Source organism: Microtus pennsylvanicus, chromosome 13 (genome assembly GCF_037038515.1).
Source record: "Microtus pennsylvanicus isolate mMicPen1 chromosome 13, mMicPen1.hap1, whole genome shotgun sequence".
In the NCBI taxonomy this organism is placed as follows: Eukaryota; Metazoa; Chordata; class Mammalia; order Rodentia; family Cricetidae; genus Microtus; species Microtus pennsylvanicus.
This window is the reverse complement of record NC_134591.1, coordinates 58,348,060-58,373,162: the sequence shown is the minus strand read 5'-3', so window position 1 is coordinate 58,373,162 and position 25,103 is coordinate 58,348,060. Positions and strand designations below refer to the sequence as shown.

General features: G+C 41.8%; 1 protein-coding gene across 2 annotated transcripts in view; it reads left to right on the top strand.

Annotated features, from left to right (window-relative positions):
- The first annotated feature begins 241 nt into the window (after positions 1–241).
- The window catches only part of LOC142833374 (protein argonaute-4), a 42,527-nt gene continuing 17,665 nt past the window's right edge, over positions 242–25,103 (top strand). The window contains exons 1-12 of one of the 2 annotated variants that reach the window (XM_075944686.1): positions 242–462; positions 10,344–10,509; positions 13,377–13,497; positions 16,501–16,682; positions 16,848–16,984; positions 17,081–17,215; positions 18,467–18,554; positions 21,272–21,419; positions 21,772–21,891; positions 22,009–22,137; positions 22,345–22,478; positions 23,702–23,886. In XM_075944686.1, the coding sequence (XP_075800801.1) occupies positions 444–462; positions 10,344–10,509; positions 13,377–13,497; positions 16,501–16,682; positions 16,848–16,984; positions 17,081–17,215; positions 18,467–18,554; positions 21,272–21,419; positions 21,772–21,891; positions 22,009–22,137; positions 22,345–22,478; positions 23,702–23,886 (1,564 nt within the window). In that variant the 5' untranslated portion in view covers positions 242–443. The remainder of the gene's footprint in view (positions 463–10,343; positions 10,510–13,376; positions 13,498–16,500; positions 16,683–16,847; positions 16,985–17,080; positions 17,216–18,466; positions 18,555–21,271; positions 21,420–21,771; positions 21,892–22,008; positions 22,138–22,344; positions 22,479–23,701; positions 23,887–25,103) is intronic. The other variant, XM_075944685.1, reaches the window with a different exon arrangement.

The window sequence follows — 25,103 nt, the reverse complement described above, 5'->3', positions numbered from 1 at the left end:
CGCGTCCTCTGGGCTCGGCCCTCAGGGCGCGCGCCCGTCCCAGCCGCACCCCGCCCCCTGCCCCCGGCCGGCTCGCTGGACCTCACGCGCTGCGGGGCCGCGCACGCCCCCTTCGCCGGCCGGGACCCCGGGTGCGCGCGCTCGGCGCCCCCCCCCCCCCGCCTGGCGGGCGCGCGCCGCCTCCCGCTCCCGCTCCAGCTGGCGGCGGCGGCGGCGGGGATTGTTTTTGTTGTCGCTGAGGCCGGAAGAGCCTTGAGAGAGCCGGGTCCCGGTTCCCGGGGCCGGGCGCCGCCGCCGCCCCCTGCCCAGCGCCCGCGTCTTCGCGGCGCCGCCTCAGCGCCAATATTCCCGAGAGCAAGCGTTACACGGCGGCGGCGGCGGCGGCGGCGGGGCCCGGAGCGGGAGGCGCCGGGGACCAGAGCGAGGCGGCCCCCGTCGCCGCCATGGAGGCGCTGGGACCCGGTGAGGAGCGCGCTCAGGCCGGGGCCGGGATCCGGGGCTCGGGAGGGCGGACAGAGCGGCGGATGGGACTGTCGCTGCCCCGCCGCCGCTTGCGGGGACCCGGATGCGGGTTTCCAGGCCCCGGGAAGGAAGGGACCCCATGCCCTCGTCCCCGGGGGGCGGGGACCGCGCCCCAGCTGAAGACACTGGGTCTCTTCTAGACCCCTCTGGAGGAGGTCTGAGGGAGGGAGCTCAGGAGCTGCCCCGAGTCGGCCGAGGGAGGGCGGACCGGACCCGACCTCAGAGCTGTTCGCGGTCGCCGTGAGGCCAGCCGGGGCCTCAAAAGGGACCGTGTGTCCGGTGCAGGCGGAGGCCTGGCCCAAACCTGGGAGGCCTCCTACCTTCGACCTAGGGTGTTCTTGGCGTGGGGCCAAATCCCTTTTTTTCCTCTCAGAGGACGAAGAGAGACCCCTTCACCCCGTCCCTGACAGCCAAAGCGGGAAATGTCCGTTCTTTTTCCACGGCCCTGAAGTTTGGTGTCTGTCAGTTTGTCAGTCCCAGAGTGCTGTGGACTACACCCTGATGACAGGGGAATTGTCAGCCAGGACTCTCCAACACCATTGAACTGGCTTAGGAGTGGTTGTGAGGATCCAGCGAGAAAGTGTTTTTGAAGCTGTGATTCCTTGAGGGTATGGGTGGCCCCTGGTTATCGCTCTCTCTGCCCCAATCCTAGGAAGCTTTTCAGACTCTCAGGAATGCTCTGCGGTTGCAGCCTGGTGCTCCTGTCACAAGCCCCAACAGGTTGCTAATGACTTGGCTAAGTAGGACAAGGTTTAGGGGCAGTGAGGAATTAATTTGCATATTCAACCCTTGTCTATATAGTGGACTTAGTTGTATGCTTTTTAAGTACATAGAAAATTAGATTTTTTTTGAATTTGGAAACTGCAGGTTTGTTTACTTGGAACATGTTTGCGTAACTGAGTAATTAAACCCTATCTTCATTTGCTGCTTGAAATTGAAACGGAATTCAGGGGCCGGCATATTCAAATTTCATAGACCTTTTAAAAATAAATTGGCTTAGCTGGGCACGGTGGCATATGCTTATACTCCAAACGGTTGGGAGGTGGAGGCGGAAGATCAGGAGTTCAAGGACAGCCTCGGTTTGTTTGAGTGAGTTTGAGGTCAGCCTGGGCTACTTGAGACCCTGGCTATAAACAGATCGGAGCCTGCTGTATTGTTGCATACTTACCATCTCAGCATTTGCAAGGCTGAGGAAAAAAGAATCGCAAGAGTTGGAAGGCAGCTTGGCCTATATAGACTCTGTCCAAAAGAAAATGCCGCATTGGTTAGTTATAATTATATATTTGATAAACCCCAACATAGTATGCTAAGCTACTTCAGATGTGTTCCCTCGATAAAAGCAGGCTTATGACCTTAGGACTACCAAAGTTCCACCCAAATCTAATATAGTAATTTCATACTTGTATTGCCCCCACCCCCTGCCTCCATTTTCACACAACTTAATTCCATTGTACTTCAATTTCCTCTTCTTTAAAACAAGGCTAAGATGTGCTATAAGACCGATGTGAGAATGAAATGAGCCGACTAATACAGATGCCCAACAAATGTTTCTTCTCTTCCCTCCCATGAGTAACTTACAACTGAAGCAACTGTTGCAGTTACTTACTGATACAGAGACTATGTAACTATGTGTACAAGCTGGATGTCATGAAAAGAATCAACATGGTGAAATAAGGAACTGCCCAGGACACCAGCTACGCACCCTCTGGTTTGATTTTAGTTTTTTACCGTCTGAGGACTAGCAGTTTTCTTAGAACTGCTCAATTTGTAGGGAACAAATATTCATTAATCTTATTTAAAAGACACCGATGATTAAGTGAAGATTTTACATAGATCTTCTCTGCTGAGTAATATGTTCCTGTCTGAGGTATAGACTCTTGTTTTGGTATCTGACTACCTTGGAAACCTAGTTAGTAACAAGTAATAACAGTTGCTTGTTGAACATGGAATCAGAACAAAGGGAGTGGATGGGTCTTGTGGGATGTTGCTTCCAGGCTGTTGTAGAACGGGAGAAGCACTTTTACTTCCATTAGAGCATGCCTAGGTCTAGTGTGTTGAATCTTTTGAGGGGTGGGGTTTCAAGATAGGGTTTCTCTGTGTGACAGCTCTGGCTGTCCTGGAACTCACTCTGTAGACCAGCTGTCCCTGAACTCACAGAGATTCTCCTGTCTCTGCCTCCTGAGTGTTGGGATTAAAGGCATGTGCCACCACCGCCCAGCTGTGTTGGATCTTCTGCACCTGAACAATCCCTGGTGGCCTTAGTCCTGCTTACTTCTCTGTCACTACCCGGGTTCATCTCCTGTCAGTAACTTAGAAAAGTAGATGACTTTTATCATTCATTTGGGTTATAGTGATTATAACCTTAACTTCTGCATGGTTCTTTTTTGTTTTTTTTTTAAGTTGTTTTGCTTTTTTTGTGGTTTTTGTAGTGCTTGGGATGGAGCCCAGGCCCCATGAATGATAGACACTGCCCTATCACTGAGCTGCTGTCTTGCAGCCCTTTGTAGTGCTTTATAATTTGTAAATACTTTTATATGGGCTGGGGAAATGACTGCGTGGTTAAGAGTACTGGCTGCTCTTCCAGAGAACCTGGGTTCAGTTCCCAGCACCCATATAGTGGCTTGAAACTGAAACTCTAGTTCTAGGAGACCTGAGGCTGCCTTCTAGCCTCCGTGGGCAGTGCATATATATGGAGCACAGATATATGTTGATGGAAGTTTCTGTCCCAGCCACTCCTGTGGCTGTTCAGTCCCAAATAAACACAGAGGCCTATATTAATTATAAATTGTTTGGCCTATTAGCTCAGGCCTATTATTAGTTAGCTATTACAATTTAAGTTAACCCATAATTCTTATCTATGTTTAGCCAAGTGACTTGATACCTTTTCTCAGTAAGGCATTCTCATCTTGCTTCCTCTGTGTCTGGCTTGTGACTGTGTCTCTGCCTTTCCTCTCCCAGAATTCTCCTCGTCTGGTCACCCCATTTCTTGCCTGGCTACTGGCCAATCAGTGTTTTATTAAACCTATATGAGTGACAGATCTTTATAGTATACAAAACATTATCCCACAGCAGACATACATGCAGGAAAAGCATCCACACACCTAAAAATAATTTTAAAAAAGAAAATACCTTAATAATTATGAGTTCATTTGAGCCAGACCAGATGACTTTTAACTGTAAACCTAGCACTTGGAAGGCTGAAGTAGAGGGATTGTTATGAGCCCAAAGCCTAGGCTACCGAGTAAGACCCTATCAAAACAAAAAACAAGAATGAAGAACCTTATAATCCAACCACCCAACCAACCAAAGCCTATTAGTTCATTTGGTCCTTTGGGAAGTAGACAAGGCAGGTATCTGTCCTCATTTTATAGATGAAAAGATGAGGATCAAAGAGTGTAAATGACTACATCAAGACTCAAAGCTCCATGGGGAGGTGAGGACCAGAGTGTGGGATGTCTCTTCCCTACTTTAACACCCTCTTTCTTTGAGGATGATTTAACTCAATATGCTTTGTTTTCAGAAAATGTAATTGTTTTGACTGTCAAAAAGGTGTAGGGTTGCCACCAATATAAAACCAGAATATCTGTGGGCATTATATCACCTTTATGCAGCTGTCATTATAATAGTTAACACTTGGGCTGGAGAGATGGCTCAGAGGTTAAGAGCATTGCCTGCTCTTCCAAAGGTCCTGAGTTCAATTCCCAGCAACCACATGGTGGCTCACAACCATCTGTAATGAGGTCTGGTGCCCTATGTAATGAGGTCTGGTGCCCTCTTCTGGCCTGCAGGCGTACACACAGACAGAATATTGTATACATAATAAATAAATAAATATTAAAAAAATAATAGTTAACACTTATTGGATGCATAGCTGTTACAAAATGCTATGTTAAGCCTTTTATAGACATCATCTCCAGGTATCCTCACTACAGTATTGTGAGATAGATGTACATATTACCACATACCCCTGTTTTATAGAAGAGGAAGCTGAGATATAAAGTTAGCAGGTAGGCCCAACACCATACAACTAGGAAGTGGTAAGACCAGAACCAAACCTGAACCCAACTATTTTAGTTCCTGAGGCTTAGGCACTATGCTTTATTGTTTTACTAGTTTTCCTAATTCAAAGAAAGGGGATTAAATTTTTAGAGTAGCTCACATAACCTTTCTCTTGTCAAAAAAGCAAAACAAACAAACCAAAAAAAAAAAAAAAAAGAAACCCCAACAAAACAAAACACAAAACAACCCAAAACCAGCGACATGGGGCTGGAAAGAGATGGCTCAGTGGTGAAGAACATTCCTTTAGAGGACCTGCGTTCAATCCCCGCACTCACATGGGAGCTAGCAATCATCTCTAACTCTAGTTCCAAGAGGACCTGATGCCCTGTGCTGGAAACACACACATATAAAATAAAATAAACCTCAAAAAAAGAAAAAGAAAGAAAAAGAGACATAAAACATTTTACTCTAATTTTTTTGATGCTAAGGATCAGGCCAGGGGATCATCTTGTACTACCTGTAGGGGCATCCTGTACCAACGAGCCATACTTCCAACCTTCTGTTGAATCTCTGTTATTTCAGAAACTCTGCCTATCCCTTAGTATAGATAATGAAATAATCTGTGAAATCTGGGGAAGAAATGGGAGGCCTTGATCCAGATTCATAGGCCACTCATTTGATCAAAGTTTCAGCTACCAAATTCCTCTTATTAGATTGCTTCTAATTGTATGTTATGATGATTGCTTAAGTGTATCTTTTGCAAGGCTGACGTATCTATATGATTTAATTGGGTTGATTGGTAATTGCCTTATCACACTCAGAATAAATCTTTGTGCATCACAATAGTATTTTTCATATGCTATGTGCTTTTTCTTTTTTGAAAAACAATTGCCACATTTTGCATATTAGGGCTGAAATTTCTGTTTTGTTTTTACCTGGAACTAATTATTTATCCATATTTATCGAATCTATACAACTTGCTGGGTGAAGAGTTAGGTATCGCGGGAACCATAAAATGGAACTCTAGTTCTTACGAGAATTTATGAGTCTACTATAGAAGATGAAATAATTGAACAGCTTACTCCTTTTTAAAATTGTGTGTGTGTGTGTGTCTGCACGCACACATGTGCGTGCACATGCGTGCATGAATCAATCTGTTACTCTTTTCACCATGTGGTTATAGGGATCAAACTCAAGTTCGGGTGCCTTTACTTGCTGTGCCGTCTTGCTGGTCCACAAGTGATTTCTTATACTTGAGCTAAGTCCTACCCAGTGCACAGGGTTTTGTGTATACAGGGGATGGATCTTTCTCAGGAAGTTGCATCTGAGTTACATTTAGAAGTTTTGAATTTAGGAAGAAAATGAACAAAAATTGAATAATGTGAAGAAATATTCAGTACTTTACCTATTATATTAGTGTATAGTGATTTATCAATACAAATTTCATGAAGATATTTGCTGTGGTGTCCTTAAGTGATGTTGGAACAGAGCAGGCAAATATTTCAAAGCTTTTCCTTTTTAGTGAATTGTGTTTGTTTTCAGTGAAATGTTACTTCAGTAAGAGAACTTGTAACTTTCCATTGTAACCACAACCTACTTTGCTCAGTTCCTATTCATAATGGAAAAGATACTTATTTTTTAGGCCAATGTCCACTTGATATTCTCGTTAGAGGGAGATTGGTTAGATAAGTATCTGCAGCCTGTGTCTACAAAATCCTTTCCAGATGAAGGTTAATAGATGTTCTGTTTTGAAATGGGGAATAGGAGTCAAAAGGGAGAAGGAAGACAGGCAGAGAGGAAGGGGAAAGGTGGTAAAATGAGTTGAATAAGTGATGAGTTATTTTGTTTATTCACTCCATAACTTTTAAGAGAATTAAATATGGTAATATTTTCTGTAGGGCTGGGGAGATGGCTTAGTGGGCGGTGCAAGCACAAGGACCTGAGTTTGGATTCCCAGCACCCACGTAAGAAGCACTCGGCAGAAATTGAAGGGACAGTGCTGAAACAGGCAGAACTTTGGAACTCCTGTTGGCTGTCCAGTCAAGGTTAACCAACAAGCTTTAGGTTCAGTGAGCGATCTTATCTCAGAAAGTAAGGTGGAGAGAGCTGGAGAGATGGTTCTCTGGTTAAAAAAACTTGTTGCTATTGTAGAGGACCCAGCTTGGTTTTTCAGCACCCACATGGTGACTCACAACCATCTGTAACTCCAGTTCCAGAGGGTCTGATGCCCATCTCTGATGTCCATAGGCACCAGGCACTCATGTGGTAAATCATACATATATACAGGCAAAATACTTATACACATAAAAAAATAAAATAAATATATCTTTAAAAAATAAGGTGGAGATTGATAGATGAGAATACCTGATGTTGACCTCTGGCCTTCATGCATGCACACACGGGCATGTAACATTTAACACATGCACATGTACACACACATGCGGGTGTGTGCATGTATATATATTGATATATAAATATTTATATGTATATATTTAAAAAATTTAAATGGGCTCTTCTGTGTGGCATATACGGGCCTCCAATTTGCAATGCTCCTGCTTCTTCTTCCTCCTGAATACTGAGAACATAGGCATGTAGTTTTTTTTTTAAAAAAAATTAATTCCTATTACATACCAACCACAGTTTCCCCTCCCTCCCCTCCTCCCCCTTTTCCCTCCTCTTCCCACCCATCCATACCTCAGAAAGGGTAAGGCCTCCCCATGGGGAGTCAGCAAAGCCTGGCACATTCAGTTGAGGCAGGACCAAGCCTTCCTGCCCCATATCAAGGTTGAACAATGCAGCCCACTATATGAAATGGGCTTCAGAAAGCCAGCCCATATAGGCATGTAATCTTGTGTGTTGTGATTGGAGAGCTTCTGACTGAGTACTATTAGTATTTTGACCTGGATGAGTCCTGCTCATGGGTGTTGGTAGCACTCCTGGTTGTGCAGACTACAATGTCTCTAGATACCTGCCTAATGTTCAGGTCAAGAGTCACTATTTTAGACCACTGATTTTGAGGGCTGGGGCCCTGATATTGAGTACATAATGTAGATTAGGTACATAGTAAATGAATTGGGTTCTTTGGTTTTTGAGACAGGTGTAGCCCTAGATGTTCACACAACTTGCTCTATAGACAAGGCTGACCTTGAACTCAGAGATCCTCCTGCCTCTGTCTCCTGAATTTTGGGATTAAAGGCATCTGCCACTACCTTCTGGTTTTCAATCAAGTTCTTGTTTGTTTGTTTGTTTAAACATTTTTTTATTTTGATTTTTTGAGACAGGGTTTCTCTGTGTAATAGCCCTAGCTGTCCTGGAACTAGCTCTTGTAGACATTTTTTTTAATGTTTTATTTATTTATTTATTATGTATACAGTGTTCTGTCTGTGTGTATGCCTGCAGGCCAGAAGAGGGCACCAGACCCCATTACGGATGGTTGTGAGCCACCATGTGGTTGCTGGGAATTGAACTCAGGACCTTTGGAAGAGCAGGCAATGCTCTTAACCACTGAGCCATCTCTCCAGCCCTCTTGTAGACATTTTTAATGATTTATTTATTCTTATTTTATGTGCATTGGTGTTTTGCCTGTATGTATGTCTGTGTGAAGGTGTCAGATCCCTTGGAACTGAAGTTACAGACAAAGTGAGTTTCCATGTAGATGTTGGTAATTGAATCTGGGTCCTTTGGAAGAGCAGCCAGTGTTGTTAACTGCTGAGTCATCTCCAGTCCTTGTTTTGGTTTTAAATTTTTTTTTTTTTTGAGAGGCCACTCTAGAGCCCAGGTATGACTGGTACTCACTCTGTAGCTCAGGCTAGCCTTAATGACAGTCTTTTGAGTGTTAGAATTACAGGTATGTATCCCACACCTGGCTAAATTGTCACAGTTCTAAGAATAGCAGATTATAGATTAGAAATTATATCTTAGTTGGTATTGTTTTGGTTTGATACTTTAAAAAAGTGACTTGATAAACTGCAGTTTAATCTCCTGCTGTTCGTATGGCATATAACAATGTAGGGCTGTTTGTAGGTAGTTAATGGCTGTTCTACAACTACAAGGGCTCTTGATGGCCCTAGGGTTTAGAGATTATTTCTTTTGTTTATTTAAGTGGTAGTAGGGATTGAACCTGAGCCTTGTACAAACTAACCAATACCATCACTGTGTTACATCTCTAGCTTTTTTTATTTTGTTTTGTTTAAACCCAGGATTAGGCAAGTGCTCTACCACTGAGATACATAATGCTTTTTGTTTTATTTATTTATTTCTTGAGACGGAGTCTCACTGTGTAGTTCTGTCCTAGAGCTCACTATGTAGACGAGGCTGTCCTTGAACTCACACAAATCCTTCTGCTTCTCTCTTCTAAGTGTCAGAATTAAAGGTTGCACCATCTCACCTAGCTCCTGGCTTTATTTTTTATTAATATTATTTTTTTTTAATTTTATTAATTCATTTGTATAAGTGTCTTGCCTCTATGTATGTCTGTGCTCCATGTGCATACCTGGTGCCCAAAGAGGCCAGAAGAGGGCATCAGACCACCTTGAACTAGAGTTACAGATGGTTGTGCACCACCATGTGAATTCTAGGAATCAAATTCAAGTCCTTTAAAAGAGCAGTCAGTGCTCTAAACGGCTAAACTATCTCTCTAGTTCCCTAATTATGTTAATGCATTCAGTGTGTGTGTGTTTGTGTGTGTGTGTGTAACACATCTTGCCAGTAGAGTCAGTTCCTTCTTTTGACTATATGGGTCCTGGGCATCAAAATGAGGTTGTCAGGCTTGGCAGCAGAGTTTTTATTTACTGAGCCATATCACCAGGACTGTTGTTAATTTTTTTGAGACAGGGTTCTGCCTTTAAGCTCTTAATTTTCCTCCCTTAGCATCTTGGGTGCTAGGATTACAGGTGTGTACCACCATGTGACCAGGCCTGGCTACATGTTATTTTTAAATGTATATAATTTTGTAAACCTCTGTATGAGATCAATTAATTATAACTGTCTAACTTTCATGTCCTTTATATTAAAAATAATAACATGGTCCTCCCTCCCTCTTTCTTCCTCTCTCTCTCTCTCTCTTTCTCTCTCTCTCTTTCTTTCTTTCCTTTCTGATACAGGGTTTCTCTGTAGCTTTTGGAGCCTGTCCTAGAACTTGCTCTGTAGACCAGGCTGGCCTCGAGCTCACAGAGATCTGCCTGAGGGCCCCCTCTACCTCCTGAGTGCTGGGATTAAAGCTGTGAACCACCACTGCCTGGCCAACATGGCTATTTCTAAGTACCTAGAAATCTAGATAAGTTTAGTATATTTAACACCTTGATTTAAAAAAAAATATGTGTGTGAGTATTTTTCCAGCAGGTTTGTACCACAAGTGTGCCTGGTGCCCATGAAGGCCTGAAGAGGACATCGAATTCTCTGGAACTAGGGTTACAAACTGTTGTGAGCTGCCGTGTGTGCTGGGAACTGAACCCAAGTGCTCTGAAAAAGCTACTGGTGCTCTTAACCTCTGACCCATCTCTCCATCCCCAGAGATCTCAGGGTTTTTTTTTTTTTGTTTTTTTTGGTTTTTCAAGACAGGGTTTCTCTGTGGTTTTGGAGCCTGTCCTGGAACTAGCTCTGTAGACCAGGCTGGTCTCGAACTCACAGAGATCTGCCTGCCTCTGCCTCCCGAGTGCTGAGATTAAAGGCGTGCGCCACCATCACCCGGCCAGATCTCAGATTTTTGTATCAGAACATGTTCAGCAATTAATAAGATCTCAATAATTGTAACTGTCATTATGATGAGGAGAATATTCTCTTCATTGCCAAATAATGCAATATATGTCTTTCACTCTCTTTAGGACCTCCAGCCAGCCTTTTCCAGCCACCTCGGCGTCCTGGCCTTGGAACTGTTGGGAAGCCAATTCGACTGTTAGCCAATCATTTTCAGGTTCAGATCCCTAAAATAGATGTGTATCACTATGATGTGGATATTAAACCAGAAAAACGGCCTCGTAGAGTCAACAGGTAAGGATTAGAAAGAGTAGATGTCTGTATATCTAAGTACATACAATTCACAAAGTTTATCAGTCTCTCAGAAGTAGGCATTATTTTACCCTAGTAATAAGTGTATATGGGATCTTCTTTGGGTTTTGTGGCAACTCAGCTGTATATATTATTGCTCTATCAATAAATACATGTTATTTGATAAAGTGAATATGTCATTGGTCATCATCAATCCAAGTTCACAGAAGTTTATAACTAGAAATGAAGACATTAGTTAGTAGTATATGGGAACTAGAACTATCTGGAGATCCAGATTTTATCACTTCTTACATGAAAGTGTAATGATGTAAGAATTGTCTTAGAGTATTCATTAAAAAAGAAGAAGGCCCGGCGGTGGTGGCGCATGCCTTTAATCCCAGCACTTGGGAGGCAGAGGCAGGAGGATCTCTGTGAGTTGGAGACCAGCCTGGTCTACAAGAGCTAGTTCCTGCCGGGCGGTGGTGGCGCACGCCTTTAATCCCAGCACTCGGGAGGCAGAGGCAGGCGGATCTCTGTGAGTTCGAGACCAGCCTGGTCTACAGAGCTAGTTCCAGGACAGGCTCCAAAGCCACAGAGAAACCCTGTCTCGAAAAAAAACAAAAAAAACAAAAAAAACAAAAAAAAAAAAAAAAGAGCTAGTTCCAGGACAGGTTCCAAAACCACAGAGAAACCCTGTCTCGAAAAACCAAAAAAAAAAAAAACAACAACAACAAAAAAAGTGCACATACACTCACTTCCCTGCCTCCTGCTTCCATGTGGTCATCTCTCAGTGCCTCCTATACTAAGATTCTTGCTTTGCTAACAGTGCTTCTCCTGCCAAGTAAGCTATTTGGTGATCCTTAGGGGGAGTGTTTTGGTTTTGGTTTATCCTTTCTTTTTTATACTCCAATAATTTGGCTTTCTGGTACAGTTCAGTGTTGTGTAAGGTAGGGTATAACTGAGATCAATCATAATAGACCTGCTAATAATAGCTACTTTTAATCTGTCCAACAAACATTATATTCTGTATTAACTTGTTTGTTTGTTTGTTTGTTTGTTTGTTTTGAGATAGGGTCTCTTATAGCCCAGGCTTTGAATTCCTGATACTGTTGTCTCTACCTCCCAAGTACTGTAATTGCAGGCATGTACCCCACACTCAGTATTTGTTTGTTCTTTTGAGATGGGGTCTTAATATCTAGCCCAGACTAGCATTAATTTACAGTGTCCTTGAATTCAGATCTTCCAGCCTTAACCTTCTAAGTGAGGACATGTGTTTTAAATGTGTGTGTGTGTGTGTTTATCCATGAAGACCAGAAAAAGGTGTCAGATTCCTATGATGCTAGAGGCACAGGCAGTTATGAGCTTCCTGACATGTGTACTGGGAACCAAACCTTAACTACTCTTCACTGCTTAGTCACCTCTTTGGCCCCAGAATTTGCTAGACATGCTAAGTTTATGGTTATGATGTTTATTAGATGTATAGAATATGTGAAATTGGATTCAGGAGAGATGTGTATTGGAGATAGGCATTTGAGAGTCGTGAGCATTGTTGGGTTAGAATACAGCTCACAAACAAGGAGCTCATTAAGTTTGGTAAGATAGGGGCTAGAGAGATAGTCAAGAATGCCTTTTGCTTTTGGAGAGGACAGGAATTTGGTTCCCAGCAGCCACATCTGTAGTTCCAATTCCAGACAATCCAGCACCCTCTTCTGGCCGCCTTAGGTATTTTACACACACACACACACACACACACACACACACACACACACACACACACCTTTTTAAAGGTGGCAACACAAAGCACCCAACTTTCACTGACTTTAGCATTCACAACACTGCATACTCAGATATGCCTTTGTCTTATATATTTCCTTGCTGTTGCATTTGTTTTAGGAACTGCATAGAGTAAGTCATAGTATATGTAAGACTACTTAAGTAGAGCCAGGCACTGACTGACAGAAAATATCTCTGTCTAACAGAAACTAGACCAGCAATATTTTTAGAGTGAGAATATTTTATAGCATTCTTTGTCTATACTACCCAGAAACTTTTTGGAATAAAACAAAGTAGTATACAGAGTATTAAATCAATAACATTAGAAAAGGGGATTGATCCTACTCGCTTGAATACCATGCATCTTAGATATATTGATGCACACATTTCTGAGTTCTTTTCTTTTTTCGACAACCATTTCTTTTTTAAAAAAGAACTTATTTTTATTTCATGTACATCCATGTTTTGCCTACATGTGTGTCTATATGAAGTTGTTGGATCCCCTGAAACTGGAGATACAGACAGGTGTGAGCTGCTATGTGGGGCTGGGAATTGAACCTGAGTCCTCTGGAAGAGTAACCAGTGCTCTTAATCACTAAGCTATATCTTCAGCCCTCAAAAACCATTTCTTGATAAGAATTCTGATTTTGTAAGAAACATCATTTAATGGTTAAACATCCTTGCAAAACTTAGATGTCTGAAACTTATTATTCTTGTAAAGTGCTAGTTAATTTATTTGTGCATTTTTTTCTATTATGTGGGTCCTGAGGCTGGCAGCAAGCACCTTTATCTGCTGAGCCTCTCATTGCTCCACCTTTTTTTTTTTATTTTATTTTTTGAGGCTGGGTCTCATGTAGTCTATGCTGGTCTCAAATACAATATTTAGCCATTTGAACTCCTGAATCTCCTGCTTTCACCTTCCCAGTGTTGGGACTACAGATAAGTTAATTTTTTTCATTGTTTGAGTCAGCTTTGTGGCTTTGACTTTTTTCTAGTGGCCCCACACAGAGTTTGGATGAAAGCATGATGACAAGTTGACGTTGCTTTCTGTTGATCACTTCTCAAAGCTAACTGCCACTGTCTCCATTACTGTTAAGGGAGGTGGTAGACACTATGGTACGACACTTCAAGATGCAGATATTTGGGGATCGGCAGCCTGGTTATGATGGCAAAAGAAACATGTACACAGCACATCCACTGCCAATTGGACGTGATAGGGTAAGTGTTAACAGCAAGGAACTCTGGGTTTTAGTACCTACTCCAGATGACCCAATACTCTCCTTTCTGGTCACTCTTCAGTTCTTTTATTTGTTTGATTATTGATTGTGGGGAGGCATACGCAAGCCACAGTGCGTGTGAGTTGGTTGTCTTCATCCTTCATGTCAGGCTTGTTGGCAAGCACCTTTTCTTACTGAGCCATTTGCCAACACCTTCCTCTCCTGCTCTCCCTTTCCTTACTATGGGGCTTGAACTCAGGGCTGTGCACCTGCTGAACTGTGCTCACAGCCTCCTTCACTTCAGTTCTCAGAGTTGTCTTTCATTGTGATGCTGATTGATTGCACTTCCCACAATGATTGCCTCTTAGCCAGCTGAAAATGAAAGCTGAGAGGAGCACTGGGGCACACTGATTCTGTCATCTCTACAGATAGTCTGCATTTTCACACTATACGTAATACAACAGTGGGATTTTTATTACTTCATTTATGAAAATGATACCACAATACTTTCCTTTTTTCTCTCTCTCTCTTCCTTTTCTTTCCTTCTTTCCTTCTTTCTTTCTTTTCTTTTTTTATTTTTGGAGACAGGGTTTCTTTATGTATCTTTGGTCGTCCTGGAACTCACTCTATAGCTGGTCTCAAACTCACAGAAATCTGCCTACTTCTGCCACCTGAATACTGAGATTAAAGACATGTGCCACCATGCCCGGCCACAGCATTTTCTTAAACATCTATTTTAATAGTAAAAACAGTGCCAAGTATGGTAGTACACATCTTTAATCCCAGCACTCAGGAGAGAAAGGCAGGTATAGATCCGTGAGTTCCAAGCCAGTGTGGTCTACCTAGAAAGATCCAGGTCAGCCAGGATACATAGTGAGACCCTTAATTAAAAACAAACAAACTAAAAACAAAGAGGAAAAGGAAGTATTTTTTTTAATTATATGTTTTGTCAGGCAGTGGTGGCACATGCCTTTAATCCCAGCACTTGGGAGGTAGAGGCAGGTGGATCTCTGTGAGTTCGAGGCCAGTCTACAAAATGAGTTTCAGGAAAACCAGGGTTGTTACACAGAAAAACTCTGTTTCAAAAAACACATGTATATATATATAAAATATTTTTATTACATTTATGCACAAGATTGTGAGTGAGTTTGTGTACATGTGGTGGCCACAAGGTCAGAAGAAGGATTTCCTGGAGGTAGAGTTATAGGGTATTGTAAACCCCTAGTATTCTAAAATTAGGGGTACTGAAATGGCTTGCTGGGTATAATCCAAGCTGGACAACTTGGATTCAATTCCTGGGACCATAGGGTGGAAGGAGAGAACTGACTTCCACAGGTTGTTCTCTGACCTCCACACATGTGCCATACCACATACTAACCCCTAAATGTACATGCATATACACATAAATGAATGAGTAAATAAATAGATATAACAAAACATTTTTATTAAGCAGTTAAGAGCATTTGCTGCTATTTCTAAGAACTAAGGTTGGTTTCCAGGACTAACAGGCAGCACAGATGCCTGTAATTCAGCTGCAGAAAGTCTATCTTTCTTTTTTGGCCTCCATAGGAACCTGCATTTATATTAATAAATAGACAAAGAAATAAATACTCTAAAAATTGACATTTAAAAGTATTTTTAAATTTAAAAAGGTAGGGTTGGAGAGATGACTTGGTAGTTAAGAACACTTGCTGCTCTTGTGAGAACCAGGTTCAATTCCAAGCACCTATGTGGTGGCTCATAATCATCTATAATTCCAGTTCCAGGAAACCCAGAACCTTCTTCCTAGTTCTTTGGGCACCAGGCATGCGTGTGCTACATACATGTACACAGGAAAACACCCATACACATAAACTATAACTCTAAAAGGTAGCTCAGTAGTGTGGCACTTGCCTCGCATACGTGAGACTCTGAACTTAACTCTTAGAACCACATTTTTTTATTGGTTTAAATTAAATTTATAGTAATATGTGAACACATGTACCTTCTTTCTACATTTATTAGACACTTCACAAGAACTGAGGCTTCTTGGCTTTCCTGCATGTTTGTACCTTCCAATTCCATTTTCCTTGTTAGCCCCACATTATTATGTGTTACTTTAGATACTTTATGTGTTACCTTTTTACATATATGTTTATGTACATGCTTATTTTTTGCATATCATGGTGTGATTTTTTTCATTAAACAGTATGTCGAGGTATTGTTTCCACTTATATACAGTTATATACAACTTACTCTTTTTTTCTAATTCAAGACAAATGTTTTTGAGCTATATCTCAGCCTGGCTTGAATTCGTGGTCCTCCTGCATCAGCCTCCTGAGTTCTGGGATTATAGGCATGCATAACTACTCCACTTTTAAGAGCATTCACATTGTCGTGCATCTGTCACCACCGTCTATTCTAGAATCCTTTTGTTATCTAAAACAGAAACCTTCTACCCGCTACACAGTAGTTCCATAGTCCTCACTGCCGATTGCTCTGGTAACCACTCCTCTACCTTTTGTTTCTGTAAGCATGACTGTTCTGAGTACCTCATGTAAGTAGAATCATCGATATTTGTCCTTCCATCTCAGGTTTATTTCACTTAGAATAATGTTTGCAAGGTTTATCCGCACTGTAGTATCTCCCTTATTTGTTTATTTTAAATTTTCATGTATTTATTTATTTGCTGTGTATATGCATGCATGTATGGTAAACCGATTCCAGATGTGGCGTGCATGTGGTGGCTAGAGGACAACTTGTAGGGTTGGTTCTCTCCTTTTACCATATTGGGCCCCAGAATCAAACTAGGTCATTAATGTTGGTGGTAACAGCATTGACCTACTATCATTGTATAATATTTTCTATTAAATTATTCCTTTATTTATGAACAGTTACTTTGTTTCCAATGGCCTAAAATTATAAAAAGTATTAAGTATCCATTATGCATATGCCACACGGGATATTCCTGGGGTCTTTCCTACAACCTTTATAAACCTGTTTGTCTGTATGTATTTTTCCCTAGGTTGACATGGAGGTTACCCTCCCAGGTGAGGGTAAAGACCAAACTTTCAAAGTGTCTGTGCAATGGGTGTCAGTTGTGAGCCTTCAGTTGCTCTTAGAAGCTTTAGCTGGGCACCTGAATGAAGTCCCAGATGACTCAGTACAAGCACTTGACGTTATTACAAGGCATCTTCCCTCTATGAGGTTAGTACCCTATTTTGGAACCCTTCCCACAAATGTCAGTCTTTTTGACAGATTGTATTTAGCCATGCAAAGTTTTCAACATAAGTCACAGTTCAAACTTGATTTCAATTCACAAACTGACCTCAAAATGCTTTGTAGGAAGTATTCAAACCCTTCTCTCTTCAGGTACACTCCGGTGGGCCGTTCTTTTTTCTCACCCCCTGAAGGTTATTACCACCCTCTGGGGGGTGGGCGCGAGGTCTGGTTCGGCTTTCACCAGTCTGTGAGACCTGCCATGTGGAATATGATGCTCAACATTGATGGTGAGTTGAAACTCTGTCTGTTAATTTTGGTTTCCGTTTGATTGGTTTGAACCTTTTTCTTTGCCTTGATACTAAGCATCCTTTCTCTGTTTGTAGTATCTGCAACTGCTTTTTACCGGGCTCAGCCTATCATTGAGTTCATGTGTGAGGTTTTAGACATTCAGAACATCAATGAACAGACAAAACCTCTAACAGACTCTCAGCGTGTCAAGTTTACCAAAGAAATTAGAGGTAGGTATTCCTGTTAATGTCATCTTGGAGTGAGTGCAACACAGTGCAGGTGTCTGGGCTTGAGCCAGATAGACCTGGCTTCCCTTGCTAGCCAAATAATCTTAGCAGTGGGACCACAGAGTCTCAGTATACACTTAGACTTGAAAATAAACACCAGAACATGTTGATGCTTATAAAAACTTGTTGAATGAACTAATAAATTCATTTATGTAACTAGGCTTGGCATTGCATGCATGTGATCTCAACAGTTAGGAGGCTGTGGCAGAAATATCACAACTTCAAGACTCATCTGAACTATGTAGAGCTATCTGTCTCAAAAACAAAAATGGGTTGAGTATCATGAATCTTTTTGCCTTTATATGATGAATCTGTCTCCACATTCTTGTAGCTTTTGTCCTGTATTAAGTTATTGACTTCCTGTGTGTATGTGGAGAAAGCTTTGTTCTCTGCATTAGGTAAGGAGAGTATGAGAATTCTTTCCAAGTAATGCACTCCTTGACTTTTTGTTTGCGTTTTTGAAACAGAATCTTACTTTGTAGTTCTGGCTGTCCTGGAACTCACTATATAGACCAAATTGGCCTCTGTCTCACAGACATCTGCCTGCCTTTGCCTCCTGAGTGCTGAGATTAAAGATGTGTCCCACCATGCCTGGCCATTCCTTGACTTTTTGAAGACAACATTTGAATTTTGTTTTTTTTTTTTTTTCGAGACAGGGTTTCTCTGTGGTTTTGGAGCCTGTCCTGGAACTAGCTCTTGTAGACCAGGCTGGTCTCAAACTCACAGAGATCCGCCTGTCTCTGCCTCCCAATTGCTGGGATTAAAGGCGTGCGCCACCACCGCCCGGCCTTGAATTTGGTTTTGTTACTGTGATTTTAATTAAAATTGGTACTCTTATCTTTTTTTAAAAAACTGGGACTAAACAAGCATGGGATCAAACTTGGACCCTCTGAATGTGGCTGACAATTGGGGCAGACTGAGAAGCCAATGATAATGGCACTGGGATTTGTCTCTACTGCATGTATTGGCTTTTTGGGATCCTAGTCTGTTTGGATGCATACCTTCCTAAGCTTGGGTGAAGTGGGGAAGGCCTTGGACTTCCCACAGGGCAGGGTACCCTGCCCTCTTTTAGGACTGGAGGGGGAGGGAAAAAGTGAGTGGGGGAGCAGGAGGGAAGTGGGAAGAGGGGAGGAAGTGGAAATTTTGATTGGTATATTTATAAAGTAATTAAAAAAAGAAAAAAATACTCTTTAGGTCTCAAAGTTGAGGTGACTCACTGTGGACAGATGAAACGAAAATACCGAGTTTGCAATGTGACAAGACGGCCAGCCAGTCATCAAACGTATGTCAATCACATCTAAAATAGTATAGTAGTCACGAAGGATGGTTTATATCTGTAATCTCAGTACTTAGGAGACTGAGACAGGAGGATTGAGTTTGAGGCCAACTTGAGCTACCCCAGGAGACCCTTTAGGTCTCAAAACCTGATAAATCACAAAATGAAAGAAAACAACAAAAGAAACCCAAGTTAACAATGGAATATGGTAGCAATTTGATACCTGAGGAAGTTACAGAGTGTCACTGGCAAAGACCGTCCATACACAGTAGTGTGGTTTGGGGATCACAAGAATCTTCACTTACCACAAAAGCTCTAAAAAAATATTTAGATATTTGTTGAATAGTTGTTCATCTTACCTTTTGAACCAAGTATATTAAACATAGATCAACTTGTATTTAGGAATACAAGAAGAAGTTAATTCATACAATGCCTGCTGTATAGGTGTGAGCACCTGACTTTGGCTCCCCATTACTGACATAAAAGTAAGGCCTGGAGGTGAACATCTGTCATCTTAGTGCCAGTGGAGAGTGACGGGGAGAGCTCCAGAACTTGCTGGTCAGCCAGCCCAGCCAGAAGGTGCACTTGAGGTTCAGTGAGAGACTCTGTCTCACAAAAGTCAGTCGATAGTGATAGAAGATACCTGATGTTGACTCCTGGCATCCGTGTACACACACATGTACACATGCACACTCAAGTGTATACATATGCTACATACAAACAAAACTAAGAATTTTGAAAAGAATGCAGTTGTCATTATTATAATCCTCAGTACTTGATAACTCTGCTAGGGTCTAGCTATCATACAGGCTGCTGTGGGACGACAGATACTTCTTTGCAGATTTGTGTAGTTGTCTTTCCTTTCCTTTATAGTGCGTTGTTACTCCCAGCTATTCCTGTGTGTCCTGACTCCAGTAGCGTGTTCCTTTCCACTTACTCGATCTTACTTTTCTAACCAAACAACTTGTAGTCTATTGAGTGCTGTGCCTAAGTGAGAATGGATTTAGAAATGCCTATAAAATTACTATATGACAGATTCATTGTTCTAATCAGGATCACTAAATTTGTGTCTGACATGAAAAAGATATTGGCTCTTGCTAAGTAAATATTGTTAAATACTTTTTAGGTTTATTTATTAAGTATGTATACGGCATCCACCTGCATGTATCCCTGAAGGCTAGAAGTGGGCACCAGATCTTATTACAGATGGTTGTGAGCCACCATGTGGTTGCTGGGAATTGAACTCAGGACCTCTGGAAGAACAGTCAGTGCTCTTAACTCCTGAGCCATCTCTCAGCCCCAATATTGTTAAATCTTACATTATTTTGGTTACTTAGGAGTTCTTTTTTTGCTGCTATAACTTTGTGTCCATGGTGTTCTCCCCTCCCCTGTGTGTGAGAGTGTGCATGTGTGCACGTGTGTGTGTGTGTGCTTGCACACATCAGTGTGCTGCAATATATGTGTGGAGGTTAGAGGAAAATTTTTAAGAGCTGATTCTGTCTTTCTACTGTACGATCCCAGGGTTGAACTCAGGATATTTGGCTTGCAAAGTGAGAGTTTAACCTCCTAATCCATCTCCCCAATCTGTGTATTTAGTCTTGTCACTTCCAAATCACATAATTTGTCCTGTCTTAGGAATCAGAAAACTTGGGAAATCTTAAAATGTGGCCCTAATAACTATACTCTGTTTATTTAGGAAAAAAAACATTGTCTTAAGCAAATAACAGTTTGTAGATGACCCCAAGTGCTTATTTAAATTTACGTGTCTCTGTAGCCAGCAAGATGGGCTGTAGAGAGAACTCAGTGGTTAGAACTTGTTATTCTTGCAGAAGATATAGGTACAGTTTCAAGCATGGTAGCTCACAGCTGTCCCTAACTTCAGTTCCAAGGGATCAGTGGCCCTCTACTGACCTCTGAGGCACCAGTCATGTACATGGTGATCATAATTACATCCAGTCTGGCCTCAGACTTGAAGTGGTTCTCCTGCCTCAACCCTCTTGAGTACTAGGGTTTCAGGTGTGACTCACTGTGCCTGATCTTTTGTGAAAAAAAATATTAAATTTTGTATTAATTTTTTTGGAATTGTTCTAATACAATACTAAAATGACTTGAATGAAAGTAATAAAACGTTTTCTGGTGATGGTGGTGCTGGGGATTGAAATAAAGGCTTTATGCATTCTGCACATATACCTAATCACTGTACTGTATCCCTAGCCCTAACCCTTGTTCATTTTTTCACAATTAATTTACTTATATGCATGTGTGTACATGCTCTCAGTCTTTCTCCTGTTTCTCCTGCCTCATTTCCGAAATGCTAGAATTATAAGCATGCATCACCATGCCTATTTATGTGGTTTATGTAGTGCTGGATATCGGACACAGGGCTTTGTTCTTGCTAGATAAACTTTCTACCCACTGAGCCACATCCTCCGCCCTTGACCTTTGCTTCTTTCTTTCTTCTTTTCTCTCTCTCTTTCTTCCTGAGACAAGGTTTCCCAGTGGCTATGGAGCCAGTCCTGGAGCTCAGTCTGTAGCCCAGGCTGGCCTTGAATGCACAGAGATCTGCCTGCCACTGCCTCTGGAGTACTAGGATTAAAGGTGTGCGCCACCACTGCCCAGCCTGACCTTTGTTTCTTAAGTGACTAATCAACATAGAAAATGTTAGTAGTTTTTACTTGTTAAAAAAAAAAGTAAAAGCTCTACATAAACTTTCTTTTCTCTAGCTTTCCTTTGCAGCTAGAAAATGGTCAAGCTATGGAATGTACAGTAGCTCAGTATTTTAAGCAGAAGTATAGTCTGCAACTGAAATACCCCCATCTTCCATGCCTTCAAGTGGGACAAGAGCAAAAGCATACATACTTGCCACTTGAGGTAAGTCGACTGGAATTTCCTTTTGCCAATATCTTGAATTAATTTTTCTTTTAAAAAGAAGTGTTCATTCCTTTAATTCCACCACTGGGGAGGCAGAGGCAGATGGATCTCTGTAAGTATGGGGCCAGCCTGGTCTACAAAGTGAGGTCCAGGACAGCCAGGGCTACATAGAGAAATCATGTCTTGAAAGCAAACACATAGTCTTCTAAACTACTGGTAAAATTTAGTCTTTTTGAAGTATTTTGTGCATAGAACTTTCTAATATAACTCCCCTTTTCCCCTGGAATAGACAAAGACTTCATGTATAGAAGCCCATTTCAACAAAACCTAGCTTCTCTTTGTCTCCCTGCAGGTCTGTAATATAGTGGCAGGACAGAGGTGTATAAAGAAGCTCACAGACAATCAGACATCCACAATGATCAAAGCCACAGCGAGATCTGCTCCTGACAGACAGGAAGAAATCAGTAGACTGGTCAGTAAGGCATGGCCTTCAGATTAGCCTGCTGTGAGATAAAAAGCAAAAGAATAAACAATCCCAAGGGAACATAGTTCCTGTTTGGTTTTATATGCAGGCTTTCACATTCCTTAGGTGAAGAGCAATAGCATGGTGGGTGGACCTGACCCATACCTGAAGGAATTTGGGATTGTTGTCCACAATGAGATGACGGAGCTCACAGGCAGGGTGCTTCCAGCTCCAATGCTGCAGTATGGAGGCCGGGTAAGCTGTTTCCACACCACTCCAATTTATTAAAAAAAAAAAAAAAAGCTGCACCTTTGAATTTACCTGCAGTTGTGCTCATTATTACCTTCTGTCTTCTGACTGTACCAAATAAAGTTTTGTTTGTTCCCTCTTCACCACAAAAATGGTCTTAGATTGTAATATCTTTTCTCTTTTCTTTTGTTTCTTTTTTGTTTTTTTTTAAAGAATAAAACAGTAGCCACACCCAACCAGGGTGTCTGGGACATGCGAGGAAAGCAGTTTTATGCTGGCATTGAAATTAAAGTTTGGGCAGTGGCTTGTTTTGCGCCTCAGAAACAATGTAGGGAAGATTTACTAAAGTGAGTATCCCATTTTCAGCTCAGTAATGCTCCTTCTAGATACAAAATACCATCTTTATGTGAATGTGCTGGGCACACTGGCACTGACCCTTGATGCCCATAATAATGCCGTCTGACTCTGCAGAAGAGACCCTGTGCTCTATTGTAAATCTGAGGGTTCTCTGAGAATCCAATTCAGCTTCTACATACTTAGAATAGGAATTTGTGAGTAACAAGGCTGAAGCAATGCTATTTAGGGAAATTCTTCAGTTCTTAGGAGTTTCCATTGGTGTACATCTTTTAGGTAAAAATAAAAATTAGTCTGTTTCTGGCAATTATAACTTAGTAGTGAGCTTGTTTACTGTAGGAAAGCTGTCTAAGAGCATCATGTCACCTCTTAGAGATACAGCTTCTGTGTAAGGAAGTCCAAGAGAAGGGGAAAGAAAAATCAAGAAAGCAGAACTGGGGTGGAAAGAAAAAAGGAATCCTACAAGATGTTGGCAAATACACAAAATCAGTTATGTTGAGGCTAGGTATGGTGGCACACACCTTTAATCCCAGCACTGGGGAGGCAGAGGCAGGTTGGAACTCTGTCAGGTTAGGGCCAACCTGATCTACACAGCAAATTTCAGGCCAGCTAGGGCTAAATCACAAGACCCTGATTTATGCACAGATTGAATTAACGTCTTAAGTTCAAATTTTAAAACTTTAAAATGAAAAAAAATAATGTTGATTTCTTGAACCAAACCTGTTACAAATTGTTTCTAATTCTAACCTTATGGACTCGAGGATGGCATATTCATGTGTTCCCAGCTGAATACAAGCTCACCTCCTCTTCCTTTACTAGCCTTATCAAATTATGTTACCTAAAACTATGTCTTTTTTTTTCAGTTTTGAACCACCTACTTGATTTTTAAAAAATATTTTGAATATAAATGCTATTCTAGTCCCTGAATCTCAATTGAACCAAATTATTTTAGAAATTCAAAATGGAGTTTGGAGATAAAGCTTAATGATAGAATGCTTGCTTAGCAGATTTAAGGCCCTGGGTTTAATTTCCCATACCACAAGAAATAGTAATAAAAATTCAAATTGATGATTTGGTAGTTTACTAATGCAGATTGTTCTGTTACAATTGCAGTGGCACAACTGCCAGTCTATTTTTGGCAACTGCTGAAAGAGCTTTTGTTTGTTTGCTTACGTATGAAAATGAAAGCACTGTGCCACTGGTTCTGTCTTAACAGGAGTTTCACTGACCAGCTTCGTAAAATCTCCAAGGATGCAGGGATGCCCATCCAGGGTCAGCCATGTTTCTGCAAGTATGCACAAGGTGCAGACAGTGTGGAGCCCATGTTTAAACATCTGAAAATGACATATGTGGGCCTGCAGCTAATAGTGGTTATCTTGCCTGGAAAGACACCAGTATATGGTATGAACCTTTTTAATGTTGAATGAGGGATGATTTCAAGTCCTAGGTTTGACAGGATAAGCTAGGTGATGCCTCAGTCCCAACTCTCCATTCTCTGTGGTCTAAGCCGCAGAGACTGCCAGAGTGTGTGGAGGGGACAGACAGCTCAGTTCTAGAGTGCTTTGCTTGGGGGAAAATGGCACGACAGCACTTTCTATTTTCCTCCCCTTTGCCCCCCCCCCCCATTTCTGCCTTTTCTCTCTTTCTTGTTGAGACAAGATCTCGTGTCAGTCAGGCTGGTCTTGAACTCATTCTGTGGTAGAGAATGACCTTTAACTTTGAATTCTACCTCCACCTCCCAATACTCGGATTCTGGGAATGAACCTCTACACCTGATTTATGTGGTGCTGGGGATTGAACCCAGGGCTTCGTACATGGTAGGGAAGTACTCTATCCAGGCCAAGATTTATTCCCTGTTCTTCTTTTGTGTCTATTCACGATAGACAGTGGCCTCTGCTACATATAGCCACATCATCCTCACTCCAAGACCCAACTTGGTAGAGCAGACACTGTTTACAAGGTTGCTGCCACCATGCTTTTCTCTCTACATCTGCATACAACCAGCCATGATGCCTCACCCAGCCTATTGGGACAGGTGACTAGACATAGGGGCAGGAAATGCTGTGTAGGCCTTCCATAGTGCAGGGAACTTGAAGAAGTAGAATATTCTAGTGAAAAGCAGAATATCAGAGTGGGGAGAATAGACGTGGGGGGGGGCTGCTGCTTCTAGAATAGGATGTACTTAATTTATATCTGCTGTTAGAAGAGGGACTCAGGTTCTTCTCTTGGTTACCCCCAAGTAAAGACTGCAGACCAGCCCTTAAGCTTTTGTCAAACACCTCCAACCCTCTATCTTCTTCTTTTGTAACCTCCTATTTATTGCTTATGTTTTGAAAAACAAAGAAAGTAAAATTCAAAAGGCTGGTGTGTGCTCTGAGGAGGGAGGAGCCAGGAGATTAATTCCTTTACCAGACTAGTTCTGAGAAGAAACCTCAAGGGACCAAGCATGTGGTGGCAGGCAGCACCTGAAGAATAAAGGAAGTGGGCTGGCTTCCAGAGCTGCAGCAAGTCAGGAAAGAGGAGGCTGCTCAGTGGGTGTAGCAGATAAAAGTGCTGGCACTCTGTGGTTGGTGAAAGTTAATGTTTAAGACTTTTTCCTTTACTCATATTAGGTGATT